The sequence below is a fragment of the Drosophila suzukii genome, chromosome 2L, assembly GCF_043229965.1.
Source record: "Drosophila suzukii chromosome 2L, CBGP_Dsuzu_IsoJpt1.0, whole genome shotgun sequence".
NCBI lineage: Eukaryota > Metazoa > Arthropoda > Insecta > Diptera > Drosophilidae > Drosophila > Drosophila suzukii.
In genome coordinates, this window is record NC_092080.1 from 7950339 (window position 1) to 7973861 (window position 23523).

The following is a 23523-nucleotide window of genomic DNA, read 5'->3' on the forward strand; positions in this document are numbered from 1 at the left end:
TAAATAAAAACAACTTTTCTTACTTATTAGTCTTATATTTAACACATGAGAATTTAATTGTTTTCAGTGTTATTTGAACAAATGAGGGGCTTATTCTCTTAAATTTAAAATCGATGGATCTGCCAGTACTGGTGGTTCCTCCGGTGGTTCCGGTTCCTCCTCTTCCGCCTCCTCTTCCTCGGCAGCGGCTTCGGCGGCTCTTCTGCGGATTACGGTCAACCTCTGACTGTATCTCGTGCGACGGCGACTCGATCGCCTTTTGGGTTCGGGATCCGTAAAGGGTGGCAAATTGAACATCTCTGGTTCGAAATCGTCCAGGTATTCGAAACGCAGGGCGGCCAATTCAGACCAACAGCAGGGTAGATCCTTTTCGGCCAACATAATGACTGGAAGTCTAGCATCACTTGCGGCCTGAACTCCCTGGGTGGTTCCATCGAAAACTAGGGTACAATCGGGTCCAGCATCGCCCAACCTTGACATGGCAATTAGGTAGACATCCGGTTCGGGCTTGAAAGCCCTCAACTCCGGATCATCGGCACAGACCACGGTCGAAAAGTTCTCGAAGAACTCCTCCCGACCACGAATCTTGGAGCAGTAGTTGGCCTCCGAACAGGAGGTGACCAGGCCCAGTTCCATGCAGCAGCCACGCAAATGCCTCACCAATCGCTCAACACCATCCATAAAGGGGGGATTCGCAATCAACTGGGCGGTCCTCTCGTTAAGATCATACCGAAACGAATCCCAACTCATGGGAATGTCGAGCTTCCGGCAGAACAGTTCTGACATTTCAGATATGGTCATCGGTCCACTTTGGACATGTAAAATGTCTGGTATCCTCTTGTCGTAACTACGCACCAAGTCCTTCAGAGCCTTCCGGTAGATGTGACGGGTATCTGTGGGGAAAAGAGAAGATTAAATTAAACTATATATTATTTTTGAGGTAACCCCACCAAAGACAGCACTCTCCAAGTCAAATATGCAGTAGCTAATACCCGGACTGCAGCACATTGGCGAACAACCAGCACATTCTGCTGGAGTCTTACAGCAAGGACTGCACATCTTACTTCCGGACCAGAAGGACTCTGAGGCTGGGGGATACGACTGAAATTCTTTTAAATTTATACACACATTCTCCGAATCCAGGCCAAGCAATGAGATTATGACATTTAAAACTTTCTATACGACAAAATTTTGATCCATTCAGGAATTAATGAATCTTTAGGATCATTTCAATTTCATTTTAGTTTAGCAAGCGTATAAAGGATATAATATATAGAAGCAAGTCTAATTGGTTTCGGTGCTCATATGTTATATAGAAATATTTTTAGTGTATACAATTTAACATTTTATTGATTATTTTTTAAGTTCCTAAACAAAACACTTATATATTAACTTTCTACAAAGCTGGTAGTCCAAAATATTGCGGCTTGAAGCCCTCCAAAGATCGCAGTCTCAAGGACGCCGGTGCACTTGCTCGAATGGAGACCAGAGGATCGGGAACGAGAACCACTTGCATTCCAGCGGCCAGAGCAGCCTCCATTCCCACCAGTGAAGACTCGAAAACCAGACATTTCCTGGGGTCTGGAGAATCCTTAAATCTCGAGGCGGTGGTGAGGAAAATGTCTGGAGCGGGTTTTCCCTCCTTGACCTCGTCGTCCGAACCACTCAAGACCACATGATGGAAGACATCGAAGAGCCTGGAATGGCGACGTGTCTTTATCCTATACGAATCCCGACAGCTGCCACTTCCAATTGCCATCGGGACATTAAACTCATTCAGATGATTGAGAAGACGTTCCACTCCAGGCATCAAGCGAATAAAACCCAATTTACTGCGACATTGTTGTTCTTGCTGATTCTCAAACTCAGTAAGACTAAAGGGCAGATTGAAGGTGTTTAAGATAAGGGAGGCCTGTTCGGAGTCCGGTTTTCCCAAGCACCTCATCTTGAGATCGAAGCTATACGTATGACCATAAGGATCCAGAATTTTCTGAACCGATTCAGCTCTCAGTCGTTCACTATCTATCAGAAGGCCATCCAATTCGAAAATGCAATGGGTAACATGCTGAAAAGAACAACGCCTCAATCCCATTTTGGTACCCACACCTTCCTCTGACATTATGATACTCTATAATTTTGATTTATTTTGTATTTTATAGATAAAATATAGTATAACAATTTTGAAAGATAAATTTAGAGTGCTTAGGAGTTAGCCAAACTCAAATTTTGAGCAGTTTCCAAAGGCTGGTAGGCCAAATAGCTCGGGCTTAAAGTCCGCCATGGACTTGAGAACCATAGTGGCTCCCTTTTTCTGCTGCTTATTAACATGTTCAGGTGGTATAAAAACCACTTGACTGCCAGCTGCTATTCCACCTCTCATACCAAGTGGCGCGTCCTCGAAAATTAGACACTTTTTGGGATCCGCAGGTGGATTGAACCTCGAGGCGGCTAGGAGGAAGATATCCGGGTTGGGCTTGCCTCTGCCCGGTCCGATTTCCGGATCATCGCCACAGACAACGTGATGAAAGGCCAGAAATATATCACTGAATGACCTCGCCTTCAACTGGAATATTCTCTTAAACGAACTTGTTGCTATGCAGAAGGGTATGCGGTATTCGTGCAAGTGGAGAACCAGATCCCGGACCCCTGGCAACAGGGAAACATTTCCCATATACTTCTCAGAAGTTGATTCGAATTGCTCTTGGAACTTCTCAGGTGTAACTGGCAGATTTAACTCCTTCACGATGTGTTGAGAAAAGGTATTTGCCGGCATTCCCATGTGAAGCGCCTGATCGTCTTTGGTGTAAGATTTGCCATATGGAGCGAGTAATTCTTGAACAGTTTTTAGGTATATGACTTCACTATCTTAAAAGGGGAATAAGATACAAAGAATAAGAATGGCTTGATTGAAGTTTCCGAAATGGTAGGAAATAATGAATGAGTAAAAAATAAATACCTATTAAGGTTCCATCGCAATCAAAGATGACATGAGTGACTGGACAGTAGCATTTCTTCGGAGTCATTTTTAAGGTGGTCTATTTTGTGGTTTTTTGTTCAGCTAATTCTTCTGGAAACATGCTCTTTAATTTAGATGACTAATTTTGCCGAAAATTAAAATTTAAAAGTTACAAAAAATAAAAACAAATGTGGGTTGTTTCATTAAAAAGGACTTCAAGAAGTTTTGAAAGAAATAGAAAAGGGTCTCATGTTAGAAAAAATATATCGAAATAAAAAACCTTAAAAGAACTTCTTAAAATTCTCATTATATTTAATAAGAAAACTTCAACTTGTGTTTTAGGGTTAAGAAATCTTAAAAGTTGCATCTACGTATTGCTGGTATCTCAGATTTGGGTTCGAGGGTTCGTGCCAAACTGTCATTTTCCTGACGCCTTTTGGGGATAGTTGCACTTTCATATATTTAACCAAGTCTAATGCATGCGGCGCACGCTTTTTGGCCAAGACCCCGCTGCCATTCGCATGTTGTTACAAAGTTGCGTAATTGATTAAGCAGTTGGCAGCCAAACCTCAAGAGACGTTTTCAGCAACGCGTCGCCGAAACTTTGGCTTTGGCCAATACGTGCCACAAATTTTGGGGGAGTACAGTGGGTGTGGGCGTGGCCGATTGTGGGTGGTGCCTGCAGCATGTGGCATGAAACTTTCTGCGGTGGGATGAGTGGGCGGTGGGTCAAAGGTGAATGCGTCGCGATGCTTGATTTGGGTGCGCGCTTAATAGCCAAGCGCACCTGGGCTGTATAAAACGAGTTAACGAAAATGTTTGCGCTTTCTGATGACTTTGGGGAGAGAGTTGACAATGGAGATTTACGTTACTCGGTATGTTTTGAAATATGGTTAAATCTCGCAAGGATACTTTTGGTAAAAATACAAATATATTGAAAAAACAATAGTCATAAACAAAAGAAAATGAATAAGAGATAAAAAAAAAAAATTTGTTGTCTAGGGTAATGTCAAATAATATTGAACTCATTTTTTGAATTAAAAGGTTTTTTTCAAGGAAAAATAAAAATCCTTGTAAAAATACCTTCCTTCAGTATAAGCATTTTAATCTTAAGACCATTTTAATTGCCCCTCAATAATAAAAAGCTGCGGATTTCTTTGAAAACCACACCACCTCGAAACCTCATCCACCTAGCTCGATTGTCCAACCAACGAAGTGGGCAATTTTATTACCTTTTATTGGCAACGTTGCCTCAGTTGCAGTCAAAACCATTGACCGTAACGCATTAATGTCCTGTGGCCGCCAAAATCGAACCAGAAGTTGGTTCGATGGCTGAATGGCTAACTGGTTCGCTGAGCTTGCATATTTTATGACCAAGTCCAACTTTAATTGGAACAATACCAATAAATGCCAAATGCAGATGGCCCGCAGGGAGAGAGAGCCAAAAAGTTTGATGTGCATTGACCGGGATATCGAAGGACCCGGACTCCGAGCCACCGACCAAAACCAAATGGCAGTCCGCAACGGTGGAAATCAGCTCAAGGGTACAAATTCACACAAAGCCACAAGGACCACAAGGATAACAACGGCTTTTGGCCGACGTCGCTGCAAGTTTGCGGTTTTTGGGGACTGAAATGCAGGCAGGCAGGCAGGCAGGACAGACAACCAGACCGGTTAACAATTCAATGAACGCAATTACAGCACCCAGATTTCAGCTGAAGTACACCGTTGCCACGACAGCGATTAGAGACGCGTTCAAATTAAACGTTTACAACATATTGTTGCTGGTCAGCGAAGTGGGAATTCCCCTTGCCAAGCGCGAAAAAAGAACAAATAAATTCGTTAATCTGAAGGGTAGAGACCAGAAGCTACTCCGTACGGTAAAATACAATTGACAACAAGATTATTGGCTAAATTTAAGCAATAAAAACAATTCCAAAATTTTAAAAAATTTCCAATTTAAACTGGAAAATCAAAGGACCTTCAAACACTTTCTAAAGGCACTACTTTCCCTCATACCGTGCAAAAAAAAGGGTAAAACGCCATAAATGGGCTCCCAAAATGGCTGGCTGCATAATTTATGCACACAATTCGTCGCTGCATTCGAATGTCCTGTCCTGAAGTCCTGTTCTCATTTGGTTGCCACAACAGCTGACGCACAGCATCCGGAAAATTGTCCGTCCCTCGGGCTAACCGTCGATTAATTAAAAGGCATTTTATTGACTGGGAGGAGGGAGGATGCTTAAATGGGCGATGTGTGTGGAATGGGCCACTTTTATCGTCAGTACCTTGCTGACAGCAAATTGCTTTAGCTGATTTGGCATTTTCCATTGAGTCGATGAGAAATGAAATGCGATTGAGTCAGCTTGGATGCTGGGGAAGGTGTTAAGAGGTGTAAGAACAAAGTAAAGTCAGTTTCAGGAAATTTTTAATGGATAAAATACAGTGTCTGAAGTGAATATCGTAAAACGTAAAACCATAAAATTGTTACATAGGTGCCTTTTAAGTTCTTAAAGTACGATGTAGGGATAACGTAAAAAAACTATTTCTACAAGTTCCTCAAAGAAAATCTTTAAAATTTTAAGATCTCTCAAAAACCCTTCCATCAGAAACCCAAAACACGGATGGTCCCAGTTCAAGCCCTTGGGCCACCGCAAAGGAATACCAAATTGAATAAATAGTATACGATATAATCTCTAAAGAGTAACCCAATAGCCGGCGGGCAAGCCACAAAAACTGCACCATCCTTTGGCACTCAATAAATGTTATCCATCTATGTGCAGAGCGGCTCAAATGTCAGTCACATATTCCTTCAATCATCACGACGCCCTCCAGAGCGATTTCCCCAAGGGTCTCCAGTGCAACAATGTCGGGAAAGGGCCAATGGGATGGGTATAAAACATGGGCACAAAGTCCAATTTGTTTGTAATGGCATTACTTTGTTTACAAAACAAATTTTGTATGCATAGCGAGTAGTCCTCGTTGGGGGGGGAGGCAAAGAGGTGAGTTGGCTGGGTACTCCTATCCCGATTCCTATTCCTATTCCAATCCCTGGACCCTTGCAACAAACGCTGCAAAACCCAACTCGAAGTGCCGCGGGTGCTGTCGCAGTCTAGGAAAGCTTGAAAACAAAAATACAGAGGCGGGCAAATAAAATATAGACATAGATATATATACATTGTATATATTTGTACAGCTTCTAAAAATCGTTGTACCATAAAATTTCCCCAATGGACGCTCAGAGTTTTCGGTTTTGCCAGGACTCTCTGTGCTGCCTTTTCGCTGTTTAATTTTACAATTGTCCTTTTTCTTTATTCCTGCCCAGGGAACGAGATGAGTGGGTGGCTGGGGTCAGGTTTATCTATGCGCATCCGTTCCAAGTGCGGTTTTGTGATTTATGCCCGTTTCTGTGGGCCAACATTTGTTTTGCTCACCAAGGCCGAGCAAATAAAGGGGAGGAACTAGCCCAATCTGGGGTTCATATGTATATTCATTGTAATACATTTGTTTTTAAAACAAATAAGACAGCTTCTGATATTGTTTAACAGAGAATAAAACAACAAACTATAATCCACTTATGAATGGTAATCAGGGCGTTACTGTGAAACTTTTATAATCTTCCATCAATTGGTTCTGCTGCCATTTTACTTATTTACTTTTCAATACAAATTGAAGAACATTCAAGTATCTGGAGGACAGGACTCCTGGTGAACTTTACTCATATCGCTTATCATAAGACCAGCCCTATTTGCATAGTACTGAGCCATATAGATAACTTGCGCACTGGGTAAACGTTTTCGTGTCTGGATGACGGCCCAATCTAAAAGATACATTAAATCCTTTTAATATAATACCATTTGAAATAGATGTTATACCACTCACGAAAGCTGAAAATGTGACTGGAATCGAAGCACATAAAGCGTATGGCAAAATTGGTATAGTCAGTATCCAGTACATAAAGCAGAACTCCTTCAGGAAATGCTGTAGAAAATATTTGTTTTACATAATACTTAGTTGCTGTTGCCAATTCAGTTACCTGGATTTTTGGTGCCCAAAACATACCTTCCGTATTTTGGCTCTACTTTTAAAATGGGTGCTTTTCTGAACCTCACTGTGCCGGTTCTATAGGAAGGTATTTTATTACAATTTTTAAGAAATAAATGCAATCCACTTACTGGCCGCTCAGTTCACGGGCCTTAACTATAAAATGATGTCCGGCCTTTTCTACAAATTCCGTCGACTGACACTTTGGCACTTTCAACGAGAGAGGTGGGTATAATGAGTGGGTGTACCACTTTCCTTTAAACCGTTCCATATCCAAATCAGCAACCGCCGTCATATTGTCGGGACAGTGTCCATGAAATGCTCGAATGGCCCATGATAATTGAAAATCAAGAAAGGCAAGGATTCTAAAGAATTCAAGAGTTTAATAGAGATTTTGATTCAGCTTTAGAATAAGTACTCACACGAACAACTTCCACTTGATCATGCTAAAAAGGTTTAAGTACAAATGAGAAAAATATTATTTGGTCTGGCTTATTTAAATCTAATGGAAATTGTTTAAAAAACTAATCAAGATTTTACGGTCCAATTCGATGTGTGGAAAAGAAAGTATAACATCATTACACCTAAAAAATAATATTGGAAAAAAATATACAAAACTAAACACATTATAGCTCGATACATTTTTTGGTTTTATTCTTTGCAATAACAACTATTTATAATTGACACATTAAAGAACATTTAACTATCAATACATGTACAATTGAATAACAAAACATTTAGTAACTTAAAAACGTTCATTTATAAGCGTAAAAACAATTTTCATGTTTTTAGATGACATTTGGCACCAGAGTGGCAACCAAGTCAGCCACATTAAGGCATCGTTTGCGGATAATCCCGAGCGATTTCCCTACAATTGGGGGCAATTCTGTTGGACCGTAGAGCTGAGGTATTCCTGGGATACCTTATTATCAACCAAGATCTGCTTGGCCACATCAATTGTCTCCGAAGAAGGTTCACGCTCACGAGTTAGGATCCAAACGAATTCTGGAAATGAAAAATAAATTATCAGTATCAATTGTGTTACCAAGTTTAGACATTTCCTCATTAACTTACTGATGTTTGCGAAGGATGTTACACTGGTGCAGCTATAGACAACGGCATATGATTTATAGTCGGTGCCCAATACCAAGTAGTTGGCCTTCTCTAGGGACTCTAAGATTTATTATGTAAATAAAAGATATTAGTACGAATGACCACTTAAAGTTTATAGTTACTTACGGCCTTCGTAAAAAGCCACTGCCAACTGACCAGGTCCAAGAACCTTAGCAGTTGCAGATGCGTTTGTTGGTTGACCACTGCTGTTGTGGGATATAAATATAGATCGTTGTTTAAATGTAATTTTTTTCGTACTCACAATCCACTGATGCCCCCATTTACCACGGAAACAGTGCTACTGTCAACGATACTGTAGTTCGCATAGACGCATTCCTGTCCGAGCTCAAAAGTATTTGGGTAAGCGGAGTACTCGTACCAGATGCCCATGTACTGAAAACAAATTTTGTATTTATAAATCTATAACTTTCAATTCAAAAATAACTATATTATATATATAAGGTATAAATATTTACTTACACACTTTTAATATTTTTTTTTTTAATAAAAATAAATACATATGTATGCCTATCTTATCAACATTTTTTAATTTATATTATCATCGTTACTGAGCAACTGGAAAATTTGGATACTTTAGAGCCTATAATGGAATTTTTTAGGATAAGATTAGAAAGTATTGGCTTGGTAAAAAAATAACTGAATTTATTAGATACGAATATGTACTTACTCACCTGTAACATAACAATGATAATAAATTGTGTATGCCAATCTTATCAACATTGTTTATTTTCTACTATGATAGCCCTAAATCTAAATTAATTTTTTTTGAAGAACTATGACTTTTCAAATTGTTATGACCCTTTCCAGAAAATGCTCTTAGTTAAACTTATATAAAATATCTTATCGCTAAACGATGAATTTTGTAATTTTAAAAAACAAGGTTTTTTTAAATCCTATAAACTGATTTGCAGTATTTTCAGTATGATTTAACAAAATCTGTAAATTCAAAAATAGTTGTATTTATTAGACACAAAGATGTATATAAACATCTCTAACAAAACTAGGATTTAATAAAAATAAGTCGAATATGCTTATATTATCAACATTCTTTTTTTCCTGTTAGTCGTTACTGATCAACGTTAAAACAAAATAAATTATTTTAAAGAATCGTGATATTTCATTCTAGTATTATTTAAGAATTATTTATTATTTTTACAACTAGTTTTAAAAAAAATTGAAAGTTGTATTAAAAAAAATGTTAAAATGTATATAACATCTAAAAATTTAAGATTTATATGTATTCAAAATATATTTTCTATTAATTGCCGGGACCAATTACAGTTGAACGATTAAGCAGATTGTTAATGGGTATATCGTTTAGGGTAAATACTCACCGCTTCCGCATCGAAAGTTTCCAGTAGCTTGACTTCAGGGCACTTGCCGGGGAATGGAACTTGAGCATTTCCTAGACAAACTCCACTAACGAACATCAAGGCAAGCAGCCACAAGTTCGAACTGTAAGAAAAATAAAGTTAGATGTCAATAGCCCTAGAGTCCAAAATAATGAGGGCTATGTACTTCGACCGGTGATTCATTGTAGAAAGTATATTATCTCTCTCCACTGAACTTAGTTAATGTTTAGCTTCTGGCTTAGAACTGAGGTTCGAGAGCAACATTGTCACTTTTATAGGCGAGTTGAGAGAGCTTTGTTTTGATGACCGAGCTTTTTTTCGAGTGCGCCGACGCAAAGTAGTGTAATCAATCGAAAAACGCAGACGATCTGGATTACACTTCGGTATGTGTTTAGATTAAACAAGGGAGCCCCCTTCAAATATACGTCTGCCAGTGTTTCCACACTATTAATTATTAGCAAATATTATTATTATCATATTTATACAAAATTAAACTGTAATGTGAAACTAAATAATCTTATAGCTCGATCGATTTGCTTCGTTTTTATTCCGCGCAATAACAACTATTTATAATTGATACATTAAAGAACATTTCGCTGTCGATATTTGTACACTTAATTAACAGAACATTTAGTAACTTAAAAAGTTCATGAAAATGTCGTAGAGACGCTCGTAGAAGCGTCGTAGCCATTCTCATGCCTTTTCGATGGCATTTGGCACCACAGTGGTCACAAAGTCATCCACATCAAGTTCATCGTCTACGGACAACCCAGTGCTATTTCCATCCAACTGGGGACACTTCTTTTGAATCGTGTTGCTGAGGAATGCCTGAGATATGTCATTATCAGTCAAGATCTTCTTGGCCGCATCAATTGTCTCAGCTGAAGGTTCACGCTGACGAGTTAGGATCCAAACGATTTCTGAAGTTGAAAAATAAATTATATTTCTGTCATAAGTGATGGACATGCCAAGTTAGTTAAGACGCTGTTTGCATATTAACATTTTGACTAGACATTTCCTCATTAACTTACTGAAATTTGCCAACGGTGTTACAGCGGTGCAGCTATAGACAACTGCATACGATTCATAATCGGTGCCCAAAACTATGTAGTTGGCCTTCGTGAGTGGCTCTGAAATTAATTACGTCAGTAAACAAAAGTCAATGCCAAAGAACACTTAAAGTTTGGAATTACTTACGGCCTGGGAAAAAAGCCACTGCCAATTGACCAGGCCCGAGGACCTTGGCCTTTCCAGTTACATTCGAGGCTTGACCAGTGCTGTTTAGATTGGCTTTGATAAAGTTCATTGATTAAAATTTAATTTCTTTCGTACTTACAATCGATTGATAGCTGCATTTACCACAGAAACAGTGCTATTGTCAATGAGACTATAGTTGGCGTATATGCATTTCTTTCCGATCTCAAAGGCAAATGGATAAGCGGAGTACTCGTACCAGATACCCATGTACTAAATAAAATAATTAAACAATTAATTACTTTCGGTTAAAAAAAGTTTAGCTATATTTTGTTAATTTAAGCAGATTTTAATAAAGCAATTAGAAAAACATGATATGTTGAAGTGCCCACTCCATTCTTAATCTTTCTTAACAAATCACGCGCGCTGAAAGTGTAAAAATTTTGATATGATAAAGAAAATTTGCTAATTGAAAAATTAATTGGATTTATCAGATAAGACTATTTACTTGTGTACCAGAAAAAAATAGTTTTTCATGGAAAAATATGGAATTCCATATCTTATCGTAGCTTTGATATCCCTGTTGTGGTCGATTCTAATTAAATGATATAATGTTCAAGTGGATGAATTTATAATGTGAAGACTCATGATTATTCATCATTATATTATTTGTAACAATGTTGCTTTCTACTTTTGATCATAAATTGATTAAAAGAAATTAAAAGTGGTAACACATAGGATTTTAGGATTGTCCTTATAATATAAATTAAATATCAAAGGGAACATAATATTGTGATTCCCTAATGATTGGCGGGTTCAATTGTAAACGATCACCTATTTGCTCAAATCCTAGTAAAATATTTCAAAAGACAACGTGATTGATATCAGTTGACTGATGGGTAGACCGCTTTAGGTAAACACTTACAGCTTCCGCATCAAAGGTGTCCAATAGTTTAACATCTGGGCACTTGCCGGGAAATGGAACTTGAGCCTTTCCTTGGTAAACTCCACAAATGACTGTCAAGATAAGCAGCCACAGGTGTGAACTGTAACGATAATTAAGTGAAATGTAAATAGCTAAAGAGCTCTATTTACTGAGTGGCGCGTACCTCGACCGGTGGTGATTCATTCTGGAATATAGTTTTGTGATATTATCACTATGCACTGAACTTAATATCTGGTCTACTTCTGGCTTAGAACTGAGGCTCGACTGCAGCTGCATTGTGCTTATATATGCTGATTGAGAGAGCTTTGTTTTGGCAACCGAGCTTTTTTTCAGTGCGCCGACGCAAAGTAATGCAAACAATAGTGAAATGCAGACGATCTGGATGAAAGTTCCTAGTGCGATGGGGTTGAATATGGTAAGGTGATGGGGGTGTTCAAATATCCGTCTGCCAGTGCTCTCGTTACACCCACTAAACAAAAATAGAAAACAAACACGATATTATATGATTACTCACATAACTTTTGTATGCACATCGCGATAATTCTCTATCTATAAGGGCTTCCGCGTGCTAAGCAGAATGATTTTAATTGCAATTAAGAGATCATTGTGTTAATTAGTTCAATGTCCTGAAAATGGCAAAGTGAAAAGCAGCGGACAGTGAGTACAAAGTATGGGGTGTGAATATTAAATGAATTACAAGTATATTATCTATGGTGCATTAATGATTCATGAAATTCCCAAAAACAACATATTTGATTTAAAATATTCATTTAGCGTTTAATAATTTTTAACCATACTTAAAAACATAATTTTAAAATAAATAAAGTAATAATTATTTGTAAAGTGTTTAGAGTTATTTTGTATTATTCCTGAGATTTAAACTAAAGTGCTTAAAGAATTTCTTATATTACGTATGTAATTAAATATTAATTTTAGTTGCACTTTGCTAAATATTTTCTTAATGGTGACTATTATTCTTAAAGATTTTTTAAAGAAACAGAATAGCGTCCACCCACAGAAAAGCTTTTTCCACCATGTGGATTGCATTTGTGGCGCCATCTTTTCAGACTGTTACCAGCGCCATCTGTTGAGCGCTTTGCCTTCGCTGGTTAAAATCAAATAAGATAAAATGCTCGTATATTTGAGGTTCCTTTATCTTTTTCTCAACCTGGTCAGGAAAATTGTTGACAGTGGCGAGATTCTGCGGTATTTTCTGCAGCTGCAAAGGAGAGAAATGGAATTTCCCCCCATATATTATTAAATTAATTAAATGTAAACCACAAATTGAGTTAAATGTGCAAAAATGCCCGCAGGACGAACGCAGAAGCATCTGTGTGGATGGAAGGGTTTTTGGGAAAAGAAGAGGTGTACCAGGTGATATATGTTTCGGCGAGGGTGAACTGATAAGTTGGAATAGTGTCCTTGGATTTGCTTAACATTTTAATAAAACTATCAAACGTTTTAAGTATTTTTTTCCAAGTTATATCTTGCTCCTTGTTGTTATTATATGTGTACAAGCATAAAAGTATTTTAGCAAATGATTAATCATGTTTGATAACATTTTACTATATGAATTTGATCCGCCCTCGTTTAAAAACTCATATTTTTATACATATGCGGCTAGCGCAGATTTTGAATGGCCAGCCAACTATTTGGGTATGGGATTTTATAACGCCCTTCCTCATGAAAGGATTGTGCTTGGCCCATTTGGATGGATGGCCTCTGCTCGGATTTGCTGTGGCTGCCACTGTTTGTTGCATGCAGCGTGTAGTAATTAAATTTAAAATATGTACACATTTGCCGGACATCTGAGCTTAAAAACAGGTGCAATCCTTGAGGGCTGACCCGTGGAGTGGGGTTTCAGGGATAATTTGATCAAAGGCAACCGTAAGCCTGCAGCTGGAAGCGGACAGATGAGAGCCGGTTATTACAGGCCATAAGTGCAGTTTTCTGGGTACATCCAAAGCCGGAGCCAGGGGCGTATCTGGAAAATAGTCTTAAAAGGGTGCACTTCCTCGGACAATTACTTTAATGATAATTTAAATGTGACTTAAATTTCATTAAAATGTAAAATATATTTACTTTTGGGTTCAGTTCTTATTATTTACTGCGCTTGACCCCCATTGCGACCTATCTCTGTGGTGCATATGTGCGGTTCAAAGTGCATTGACAATTGGAGATGAGTTCGTGATAACCAGACATCGAAAAAAATGAAGTTATTTATAATAAGCAAAGGTTCTGTTTCCAGGATATTATGAAGATGGTCTTAAAACAATAACAATTCTAACATCTTTCTTTGTAAATTTAAAAAAAAATCTTTACAACATGATGGTTACACCACAACATTTTTAATAACATATACATTTTAAAAGCTAGAAATGGATCGTGTCACGTTTGCATCTGCGAAAGCCCTGCCCACAATTCAATCACTTTGCCATTTTAAGTGCTCGAATATTTTGTGGTTATTCATTCGCTTTATGGGCATTTTGCTGAATGTAATTTGATTTAAACAGAATTTTGCCGGGATATATAAAAATCAGTTCAGTGCCACAGGATATGCGGATATAGCTATCTATATATAGATATAGAGCACGCGTGTGGCCATTTAATTAAGTGGCTACCTTTAAAGCCAGCCGCCAAAATTGAATTAATTTTGATTATTGTTGCAGTTCAGATAGGACTGGGGCTTCGTTTCGGGTTCTGCGACTGCTGCAATCAACAGTTGACATAAAAAAGGAGTCCCAGTTCCCAGTCCCCCCAAAGGGTGATCACACTAAACTGTCGGCTAAATAACATCCAGGCGAGGACAGCTGGAGCAGCAACATCAAGTGGGTGGAGACACACTCCGGCGACCTTTAACCCGGGCGAAAAGTGGGGTGGTGGGGCGGTGAAAGCTGCCGAGAATGCGTGGGAATTGCAAAACATGACGCAATTTGTGCTCGCTTTTGTAGCTTGTCCCTTTTGCATGCCATTCTCGCAGGATATTACCAACTGCTCGTGTTCTCCCACACACGCAATGGGCCATAGATTAGGTTGCTTCCAGGGGGCTGAGAGGTACTTGGAAGTACTGCCATTAAAAGGAGATATGGCCAAGGAGTCTGGAAAAAACACTGCACACAGGAACAAGAATAGGTTGAACAGGGATAATTGATTCGGAATTGTAACCTTAATCTATAGGGATTCTAAGCTACACTCATAGCTTTTGTTGCTATTATATTATCTCTTACAATAAAAATATATATTACAGAACACCATAATCTTAAAATGTTGTTTTATTTAATAATCCATCTTAATATGTTCAATAAATGTTCAATTTATTAAAACAATCCTCAGCAAAGTTCTTATATCCAGCATAGCACCCACCTGATCACCTGCCACGCCATAAAAACCAACCATTCACACAGCCATATCCCAAGTTTTGCCACCTTATTTTGATGTTGCAATCTTGGACAAATTTATTTATTTAGCACATTGTTTTTCGCATCGCTCCTTTGGGCATCAGTTGCTCCCCCAGACTCAGGGACCAGGAAAAAAAATGGGAAAACGCGGAAAAGTCTGGCACACAAGAAAGCTAACATTAAGAACAATAACAATAACCACTGGTGGCAGACAACAAAGAATAGGGCAGGGGTTCCGAAAAAGGACCAACTCTCGAAAGTATTTTGATTTGTGAAATGCTCGTAAGTATTGTCGTTTTTGGCGCTGGCGCTGGTAGCAATTTCTTAAATTTGTTATAGCGCATAACCTGTCTGGCACACATGTGCAGTCCCCCCATTGGAAAATCCCTTCGTTGAGAACCCAAACCACCCACAAGCAAACGCAGTTTCGCTGGAAGGCTCAAAGTCGCAGAACGAAGACGTTGGGCGCTTGTTGGCAACGCTTATTGCATTATCCTCGGCTAGAGTCAGTCAGCCCGGGATAGAATGGATGTCCAGGGGGCTGGGGGTATGGTTCCCCGAGTGTTCAGGAAGATATATCCGCGCCAACTGCCGCAGCTGATGCCACTTTTGGCTCGTGGCAGCCGCGAGCTGTTTGCCCGTTTGTTGTTATCCTGGTTATGGCTGGAGCCAAGGAGCCAACCGGCGAACAAAATCATATTCCTGCGGGTATACAACGAATACTTCCTACACTCCACTGGGAGATCGCACAGACTAAAGACCACTGGGATATAATGCATTAGTCTTTAAAGAAAGCAAGCAAATAAATAAATGGTCGGCAACCTTAGTTATTAAGCAAAAGGTTTATATAAATATCTAAGATATACGTTTATTTTGTATTCAATATGTTCATATTATTATTTAGTTAATTTTTTAATTTTAGATTACTTGCTTAGTTTATTTTTGCTTTCCTATGAATAATCATCTAATCCATATGCCAAGCCCAAAATGAAAGGAACTATGCGAATTGGCACGACTTCAGCTGGGCTCCGGAGTCCTCTCCACCCACTTTCCCTGAAAGCTACACCTCACTTTCTTTATTCTCCCCCAAATGCCTGGCGAGAAATGTTAATACCGAAAAAAGCGAACCATTTGCCGCAATGAAAATCGCGTAAATTTCATACTGATTGTAAGTGTCGCCGTTTTCTTGACGTTGCCATGAAGGCAGAAGCTAGATGGACAATACACGGCAAACAAATTTTAAAGTTCTTAAAAAGCACTAGTTAAGGGAAAAAAATATATTCAAATTATAAATATATGTTAAATGGTTTTTAACTCAAAAATAATTTATAAAAATAAATATTTTCAAAGACATAGAAAGGCCTAATAAACAATAAGCAATGTTAAAGTTATTGCATCTGCATTGTTTTTTCAAACTACGAAATAAACCTGAATGGATTTTAGATAGCAAATCTTAAATAGCAAAACTAGTTAATGGTAAATATTTTAATATATTTAAAATGGTAACAAAATTTAAAATTTTTCCCAAGTGCAGAGATGTAGAAGCTGCTAGAGATGTAGACGGAACTGCCATTGCCGTCTGTTTTCCTCACCCTTGGACTTCCGTTTGGAGCACTGGTGTTGGCTGTCGCCTGCAGATTGTCAGCATTGTCACAATTGCAATTTTTAGGATGGCATGGGATCCGCTGATTTGGTTGCCATTTCACCATTTCACTATTTGAGCGTTTCAAACATTTTGCGGGCATTTACCATAAAGAGCAAAGCGAATCCAAATCCGAATCCGAGCCAAGAACGCCATTCGATTGCGTTAATAGTCGAGAGTGGCGACCGATGCCAGCTGCAAATCTTGCAAATTGCTAAAGTTTTCTTTGCAATTTTTCTCGGTTTTTTCTTGGTTGTTTTTATGGTTTATTTGTGTGCTTATGTGGTTCATACATATGTAGTTGTCATCTTTTGTTTAAGGGTTCAAACTTGTAAGGTGGTTATTTTGAACACTTTCTAAAATTCATTAATTTTAAAAAAATATTTTCTTTTTAATATAGAATTTAAAGATAATATTGGTTATACCTAAGAATAGCTATTAAATTGAATTGAGTATTTTGAAACATTTCTTATTTTCCATATATCAAATATACCTCTACCATCCTAAAAAAAATACATCCCTACATTCTTTGCTCTACACTTTAACGACTTTTCCAACTGCTCACTTTGTATTCGATCATGTCGCTTCCTTGCATTCCATATTTGCTTGACTTCTGTCCAACTATGATTAAAAAATAATTTCGCAAAAATATTGAATCACGTCGCGTACTTGGCAGCCTGGCAGTCAAAGCGAACGTTTGGCTAGAAGACGGATGGCGCTTTTTGATGGCCGAGAATCAAGTTTGTTTTTACGTGCCCTGTAGAACGTGGAGAACTTGGGCCTGGGGGATGTCAAAGGTCGGTCGCAGCTGCTGCAAATGGCTGGTGCTTTGCCGAAATGAGAGCTCCTCTATATACCCCCATACCCATCCACATCCCCAGCCCCACCAAAACTCACTTTTGGCTATGAGAAATCGCTCGTCATTATCGACGCCTGTGAAAATCCGCCAGCTCAGACACACACCCACATGCGAAGGCGCCATAAATTATGTTACTTCTCTCTCAATATATATATACATCCATATGTATATATAGACATCTGGAGCCGTGAAAAATCGTGCCCCAAAAACTTTGACCCAACCCCAGGAAGACGCAACTTATTGAAAATCACTTAGACACACATGTGACGCTCGCCTAGTTCGTGAGCATGAAAATGAAGCAGAAACCGAAGGAATTTCAGGGCTATAATTTATGTCTTGGGGATTTGAATTTGCGGATGGGTTAAACCAGCGAAAGCACCTAGGAAAAGTTTACAAAACGGTCAGCCAGGGAGGTTCCGGAAAATGCAAAGCCAAAGGATTGGTAAAATATAAACCCCAAGCAGTGTCAGAAATCGGACAGATGAACAGTTGGAGGCTCTAAGGGCTACTTAATAGACATGACCACCGGCTAAGACCGCCAGCATGTGACGACAAACTCATAATTTATGGCCACATCCCGGCCAGACGCCGAATGCTATCTCTTCCTGCTCCGGGGTGCTCCTCCTCCCCTTCTCCTGGTAGTAGAATGTGTCCAGGATCTCAGTTTCAGTTTCGGCCGGCATTTTGGCATTTCGGGCCTGTCAGTGTCGTCTGTAATTGTTTTCCTAATGGAGGGGAGAGCCGGACCCCAAAAACATGACCGCACTTAAGTTGTCAGCCCAGTTATGGGCGTGGACAAATTTATGGGGCCAAGCAAACCCAGATAATCGCCTTGGAAATGGGTGGTGACACCTCCCTGGCCCTGGCATCTCTTTGTGGCTTAAAATGCAGCTCTGGGTACCGGAAATCACTTGTGAAATGCAACCTTGAATTTGCGAGTTCAAATTGTAAGGGTAGGCCAATTTATAGACGAACGCCTACTACTCAGATCAAAAAAAGGTTTGCCAGGCTAAAAAAATTATTTTTGAATGGATACAATTTCGAAATTTTGAGCGGAACGGGAATCTCGTTTAAATATGATATTATCAAATCAATTTTGAATTTTTTCGTTAATTAAATTTTTTTGATTAAGACCAATAGCACTGTTGGGACTAATATTCTACGGTCATACAGACACCATTTCTATTCTTAATTTATGATCACACTGTCCCATTCATCTTCATTTTATTTCCTTTGCTGGTCGCAAAGAGAAAGAGCAGATTGGTAAATATTTTTATTTTCTAATAAATAAATAACTACAAAAATTTGTCCGTTATTCTTATTGAAAATTTTCAAAGATATGCTAAAAAACGAAAACTTCAAATCCAACTACACGTAAAAAATACTGAATAAAAATACTGTGCTTTATTTATACTAAACTATTTTTACTGTTTTACAACACTAGTGAGTTAACAGAATGAGCTTAATTTAGGGATTTTGGATGAAAAAGACTCCGTTCACACTAGATCGCTGTCAAAAAGTGTTTCCTGCAGATTTCTTTGCCGAATAAACTTGTTAGAAAGTTCCAGAACAAGTGGCCTTTGAATCGAAATCAAAACGCTTAGTCAATATTTCGTAGTGAAAATTATCATTAAATTTGAAGGCTGAGCAATAATATCATGTTCTTGGACGATTTTGGATTCCCCAAGGAGGTGACTGCGGAAACCCTGAACAACTATCCTTACGATCTGGTAAATCTGAGGCTATTATGGGTGTGACACGTGTAATAGCCATTTTTGATTCTAGCATGGCACTAAACTGCTGACATCGGCGGACACGGAGTTTTATCTACCGCCGAAATGGCATGGCACTATTTACAGTACTGAGGAGCTGCTGCATACCTACAGAAAGCGATTTAATGTGAGTTGATTTTAAAGGAGGTAAAATATTTACTAAAATGATATTACCAGCCGGATCCCACTCTGCTGACCTTCCATGCCATGCAACCCTATGAGCCCGAGTTCATTTGCTGCCAAAGGGCTGTGGTGGAGCTGACGGTCATGCCGGCTGGTCAGAGCCTCTACAGCGATAAGTCCATCGTGGTGTTTCTGGTCAAGCAGCCAGCCGAAGAGAGAAACACTCTAATCACAAAGGAACTGGGCACACTGCTGGATTTCTTTCCGCATAACCATCACTATCACTCCCGGATCATGGACGAGGGCATCGATGTGGTCTATGTGGATGACAAGATCTACAAAACAGGACCGCCCAATAGTTATCAGCACCAGCGTCTGTTCAGTTTGATCAGGAACATCCAGCCGGGTGCCGTGCTGGGCCTTTCGGGAGGTCCTTTGCCCGATATCCTGAGCAGTGTCTGCAGGAAGCAGAAGCCCAAGAAGCACAACTAAGGAGGCGCACCTTCCCAACAAATAATGTCCCCCCTTCCAGCATCATAGTCCGGTTTAATAAACTTTGTGACTCCAGAAGATTCGTCTAGCTCGCCAATTGTTTGCATATCTGATGGCGACGCATTAGTCGCAGTTGGTTGGGCCAACTGTCTGCGCTTTTCCTGTCTACCAATTGATTTGATTATGTTCTAGCCGAAGAAGAGGCGGAAATCCAGAGGAGATTATGAGGTGCTGCAGAGTCAGTTGGATTTGAAGGTTTTATAATGGGTATGCCTATCTCTCCTTATTTTGAAACATCTTTAGTTAACTTTTACAAATTGAATTAAGTGTTCCGTGCACATTTTGGCTTTCGAATTGGACCCGTTTGCATCTTTGAACTATTTGTTTATACATTTTCTGTGGAACTGGACTATCTTAGCTCAAGTTACCTAAAAATGCTTTTTACAAATTGTAGTTTTAATAATTAAGAATATTTATTTAGAGGTCGCATAGTCATATTTTTATATTTTGGCGCATACCTATACCATCACCCCATAAAGATTATCTTACAACAGTTTTCTTATACCCCATTTAATCATCTCCAGTGGGTGAAATCCATGTCCCCACCCAGTTGTCAATAAATATATTTTTGGACTATGCAAAGCACTCTTTGGCATAAACTTTTAAGTCTTCCCCCACTTTAACCCTCCAGCTCGCATTAGTATTCATAACAAAATGTCATATATTATATTTTTGGGCGTACCAATGGCCAAATCCCTTTGGGCAACGCACTGCGTGACATCTTTGTTTGTGGTCTGACCTCCTGCACGGCCAAAAAATAATCTCCCTCCTCTCTAGGTCCTTGGCCACCCAGTTCCCCTCTTTTTGGGACCCTTCGGCCTTTGGCTATTCGATGGCTTTGCAATCGCTTTACTCTTTTGTTTTGTGCCTGGAATATCTAATGGATGCGTGCAACTAATTGAGTTGCCTGCAAAAGGACTTCGCTTTCCTTCTTGAATTTGCAAATCCTTTTTTCCGAGTTAAGTCGTTTTGCCATTGGTCGAGCATTTCGGAAGGACTCACTACTTAATGAAGCGGATGTGAGGATTTTGTAGAAGGCACAAACAAATTGTACGCAAATCAAAAAGTTAAACATTCTGGGGAAAAGTTTTCAGCGAGAGTTGGTTGAGAAATCTTGAATGGAAATCAAGGAAGAAAGGGGGTGTTTTTTTTAAATAAAGAATATAAAAAGATAAATATATTTTATCAAATATTTTAATTTATTATGGAATATCCCATTTGTGTGTAAATTTAATTATAAAAAAAAGATTCATTGGAAACCATTAGCTTATCTCATACAAAGATTTTAATGGTTATGTTTTAATAATAAATATTTGTTTGACAAACTTATCAATCTTACCTATTTTCAAAACAAATCTAGTACAAATTCTTCCTTTTTTCTCTGGAAATAGTTGTCAAAACTCTTGAAGATTTACCCATTTCAATCCCAATTTCCTTTTCCTATCAGAAAGCAACCTGTTACCCCGCACCTGTTCAATAATTGATGTAAATCTGTCACCATTGTGAAGTGCCACACTCGTTGCCATTCCAATTTTATCTGGCTGGTGTTGAGCACCTTGTTGATCCTTTTTATTCCTGTTCCGTTGTTGTTTCAAACCTGCAACTTGTTCACAACTTTTGATGGCACTTGCAGGAAACAACAGGAAAAAAGACAACACCATGGAAACTTCACAGCTGTTGGACGAAGGAGGGGGGGTTTATGCCCTGGTAACCGAGGACTACGGGATGCAGAAGCCTATGGACAGGCTGGAACTTATGTATAAGCTCTGGGGGAATGATAAATAGCCGGGCTCAAGTGGCCACCCCGGCATAGAGCGACCTGCAGGCCAAACGAGCTTCTCACCTTTTGGCCTTATGCAAAAAGCAAAAGACGGGGAAAATCCTGGAGAAAAAGTAGCAGGAAAGGCTGCCAGGATAAGCTCGAAAACGTAATGAAAATGAGATGAAAATTATTGCAACGTAAATCAGGCGCTCCTGGGGCGCCCAGCTGGGAATATCCTTGGAGAGCCTGGCTCCTGGTTATCCAGCTATCCAGCTATCCAACTCCCCCCAGCCTCCAACGATTTTCCCCCCATCTGGCTAAACGTTTTCCACTGCTTAATTTGGCTTTCATTGCTTCGGATTCGGTTCGTTTGTTGCCGTTTTTTCCCTCCATTTTTCGATTTCGGTGCGGCCTGACATGAATTATTTAACGATCTCCAGCTGCGTTGATGCGATTTTCGCCAAGGATGCCTCTAAATTAAAGCCATAACAAGCTTAATGCAAAGACAACCGCAAAAGAGAGTATCAGGGCCAAAAAAAAACCTTCTTTTAAGGCAACAATGTTTGGGTCAGAACAATAAGCGATTCCATTCCCCTCAGGATTCCTTTTCTGCACATGCAAGGTCTTAACTCTTTGTGCCGACGTCGACTTTCCAATTTCAAGTGAAAAATCCCGCGAATGAACATGTAAACAACACACTAGGTGGACCAATGAAAGCCGGAGAGGGGGGAAAATGCCAGCCAAGGGAAACAGGCAGGAAAAACAAAAGAAAAACCACGAAACCCAAAGAAAAATCAACTCAGAGTGTTTGCTCGAATAGAGAAACAGCCTATCTTGATTTTGAGTATTAATTGAGATCAGCATTAGCACTAAAAAAGATAAATTAAATAAATGCTTTGATAATGATTTGGAATCTACATTGAAAATGAAAATTATGAAATATTTAAGTACCTATATGAAAGAATTTTTATCCGTATAACCAATTATTTTGCTTTCCAAACTGAAACTGATCTTAAAATGTTCGAAGGTTTTTTATTTTATCATAAACCCAATATTCTCTTTCGGAACCCCAAACTTTCGCTGACGTGATACAAGGCTAAAAACCAAATGAAAACTGCTCTGCGGGGGGTCAAGCGGAGTATCTATATCTGCAACTGCAATGGCTAAAATGTATCTGTATCTGCGCAGCGTCAATGTGTCTGGGTATAAAACAGTTTGCAACAAACTCGTGGATTTTCTGAACGAAAAATCCTAAAACCAAATAAAATGTGCTGTGCAGTTAAACCCACTTGAAATATATATATATATATTTTTGGCAATGAAAATAACCCCGCACAACGGCGGAAAAAGAGTCTAAAAAACTTGTTATAATAAATGGAATGAAGCGCCAACGCGTTGAGCTGCACGAGAATGTTGCAACAGCGGCGTGGCACCAACAAAATGCAGCCAGCGCATCCTTCCCAGATAATCCCTGGGAAATTTGTCTGACTTCCACAAACCCACGCCCCCCTTTAAGGCTGATGAATGACGCCGCCGCTGTGCAAATTATAATAGCAATTTGCATTATGTGGGTGGTCGGTATAGTTCGCCCTTGGCCCCCCCAAAAAACACCCAGAACTTCCCCCTCCTTTTATGAGGCGGATTAAGCGAGGCACATTGTTGCCAGCTGCGTGGCGAATGAAATTTTAGATTGCCGAGTTAGTTATGGCGGTTAAGTGGGCGAATGTATTCGGTGCCGGTGGGTTAATCACTGGAAGTTGTTGTCAAGGACTCAATGTGGAAATGCTAA

General features: G+C 39.2%; 6 protein-coding genes across 6 annotated transcripts; 1 reads left to right on the forward strand and 5 right to left on the reverse strand.

The window, feature by feature from the left end:
* Positions 1–24: 24 nt before the first annotated feature.
* On the reverse strand, positions 25–1158 carry LOC108010598 (pseudouridine-5'-phosphatase). Its single transcript, XM_017075490.4, has 2 exons — positions 951–1158; positions 25–893 (listed from the first exon to the last, which is right to left on the reverse strand). The coding sequence occupies exons 1-2, from the start codon at positions 1057–1059 to the stop codon at positions 91–93; spliced, it is 912 nt and encodes a 303-aa protein (XP_016930979.3). The 5' UTR covers positions 1060–1158; the 3' UTR covers positions 25–90.
* A 130-nt stretch (positions 1159–1288) lies between these two features.
* Positions 1289–2124, reverse strand: LOC108009462 (probable pseudouridine-5'-phosphatase). The gene has a single exon (XM_017073840.4). It carries the CDS (start codon positions 2117–2119, stop codon positions 1397–1399), a length of 723 nt encoding a protein of 240 aa, XP_016929329.3. The 5' UTR covers positions 2120–2124; the 3' UTR covers positions 1289–1396.
* LOC108009455 (pseudouridine-5'-phosphatase) lies at positions 2119–3182 on the reverse strand. The gene is made up of 2 exons (XM_017073827.4): positions 2957–3182; positions 2119–2865 (listed from the first exon to the last, which is right to left on the reverse strand). The coding sequence occupies exons 1-2, from the start codon at positions 3021–3023 to the stop codon at positions 2210–2212; spliced, it is 723 nt and encodes a 240-aa protein (XP_016929316.1). The 5' UTR covers positions 3024–3182; the 3' UTR covers positions 2119–2209.
* Positions 3183–6428: 3246 nt separating this feature from the next.
* LOC108012538 (apolipoprotein D) lies at positions 6429–7390 on the reverse strand. Its single transcript, XM_017077956.4, has 4 exons — positions 7132–7390; positions 6993–7078; positions 6839–6937; positions 6429–6776 (listed from the first exon to the last, which is right to left on the reverse strand). The coding sequence occupies exons 1-4, from the start codon at positions 7293–7295 to the stop codon at positions 6637–6639; spliced, it is 489 nt and encodes a 162-aa protein (XP_016933445.3). The 5' UTR covers positions 7296–7390; the 3' UTR covers positions 6429–6636.
* A 236-nt stretch (positions 7391–7626) lies between these two features.
* NLaz (Neural Lazarillo) lies at positions 7627–11947 on the reverse strand. The gene is given in 13 exon segments (XM_070996698.1): positions 7627–7838; positions 7841–8005; positions 8075–8173; positions 8240–8319; positions 8376–8506; positions 9469–9589; positions 9653–9705; positions 10183–10406; positions 10518–10616; positions 10684–10763; positions 10823–10953; positions 11606–11726; positions 11790–11947. Coding segments are annotated over 13 exon segments (1467 nt in total). The 5' UTR covers positions 11903–11947; the 3' UTR covers positions 7627–7788.
* A 7087-nt stretch (positions 11948–19034) lies between these two features.
* Positions 19035–19990, forward strand: LOC108012200 (uncharacterized). The gene is made up of 3 exons (XM_017077501.4): positions 19035–19255; positions 19311–19424; positions 19475–19990. Exons 1-3 carry the CDS (start codon positions 19184–19186, stop codon positions 19910–19912), a joined length of 624 nt encoding a protein of 207 aa, XP_016932990.3. The 5' UTR covers positions 19035–19183; the 3' UTR covers positions 19913–19990.
* Positions 19991–23523: the final 3533 nt, after the last annotated feature.

Excerpts from the sequence above, each read along its gene's own strand:
- LOC108010598 (XM_017075490.4), bottom strand. The coding sequence starts at position 1,059 with ATGTGCAGTCCTTGCTGTAAGACTCCAGCAGAATGTGCTGGTTGTTCG. Across the intron at positions 894-950 it reads CTTGGAGAGTGCTGTCTTTG|ATACCCGTCACATCTACCGG; the intron begins GTGGGGTTACCT and ends TTTTCCCCACAG.
- LOC108009462 (XM_017073840.4), bottom strand. The coding sequence starts at position 2,119 with ATGTCAGAGGAAGGTGTGGGTACCAAAATGGGATTGAGGCGTTGTTCT.
- LOC108009455 (XM_017073827.4), bottom strand. The coding sequence starts at position 3,023 with ATGACTCCGAAGAAATGCTACTGTCCAGTCACTCATGTCATCTTTGAT. Across the intron at positions 2,866-2,956 it reads TTGCGATGGAACCTTAATAG|ATAGTGAAGTCATATACCTA; the intron begins GTATTTATTTTT and ends TCCCCTTTTAAG.
- LOC108012538 (XM_017077956.4), bottom strand. The coding sequence starts at position 7,295 with ATGACGGCGGTTGCTGATTTGGATATGGAACGGTTTAAAGGAAAGTGG. Across the intron at positions 7,079-7,131 it reads GCCCGTGAACTGAGCGGCCA|AACCGGCACAGTGAGGTTCA; the intron begins GTAAGTGGATTG and ends ACCTTCCTATAG. Across the intron at positions 6,777-6,838 it reads CAGTCACATTTTCAGCTTTC|ATTGGGCCGTCATCCAGACA; the intron begins GTGAGTGGTATA and ends TGTATCTTTTAG.
- LOC108012200 (XM_017077501.4), top strand. The coding sequence starts at position 19,184 with ATGTTCTTGGACGATTTTGGATTCCCCAAGGAGGTGACTGCGGAAACC. Across the intron at positions 19,256-19,310 it reads ACAACTATCCTTACGATCTG|CATGGCACTAAACTGCTGAC; the intron begins GTAAATCTGAGG and ends TTTTGATTCTAG. Across the intron at positions 19,425-19,474 it reads CCTACAGAAAGCGATTTAAT|CCGGATCCCACTCTGCTGAC; the intron begins GTGAGTTGATTT and ends TGATATTACCAG.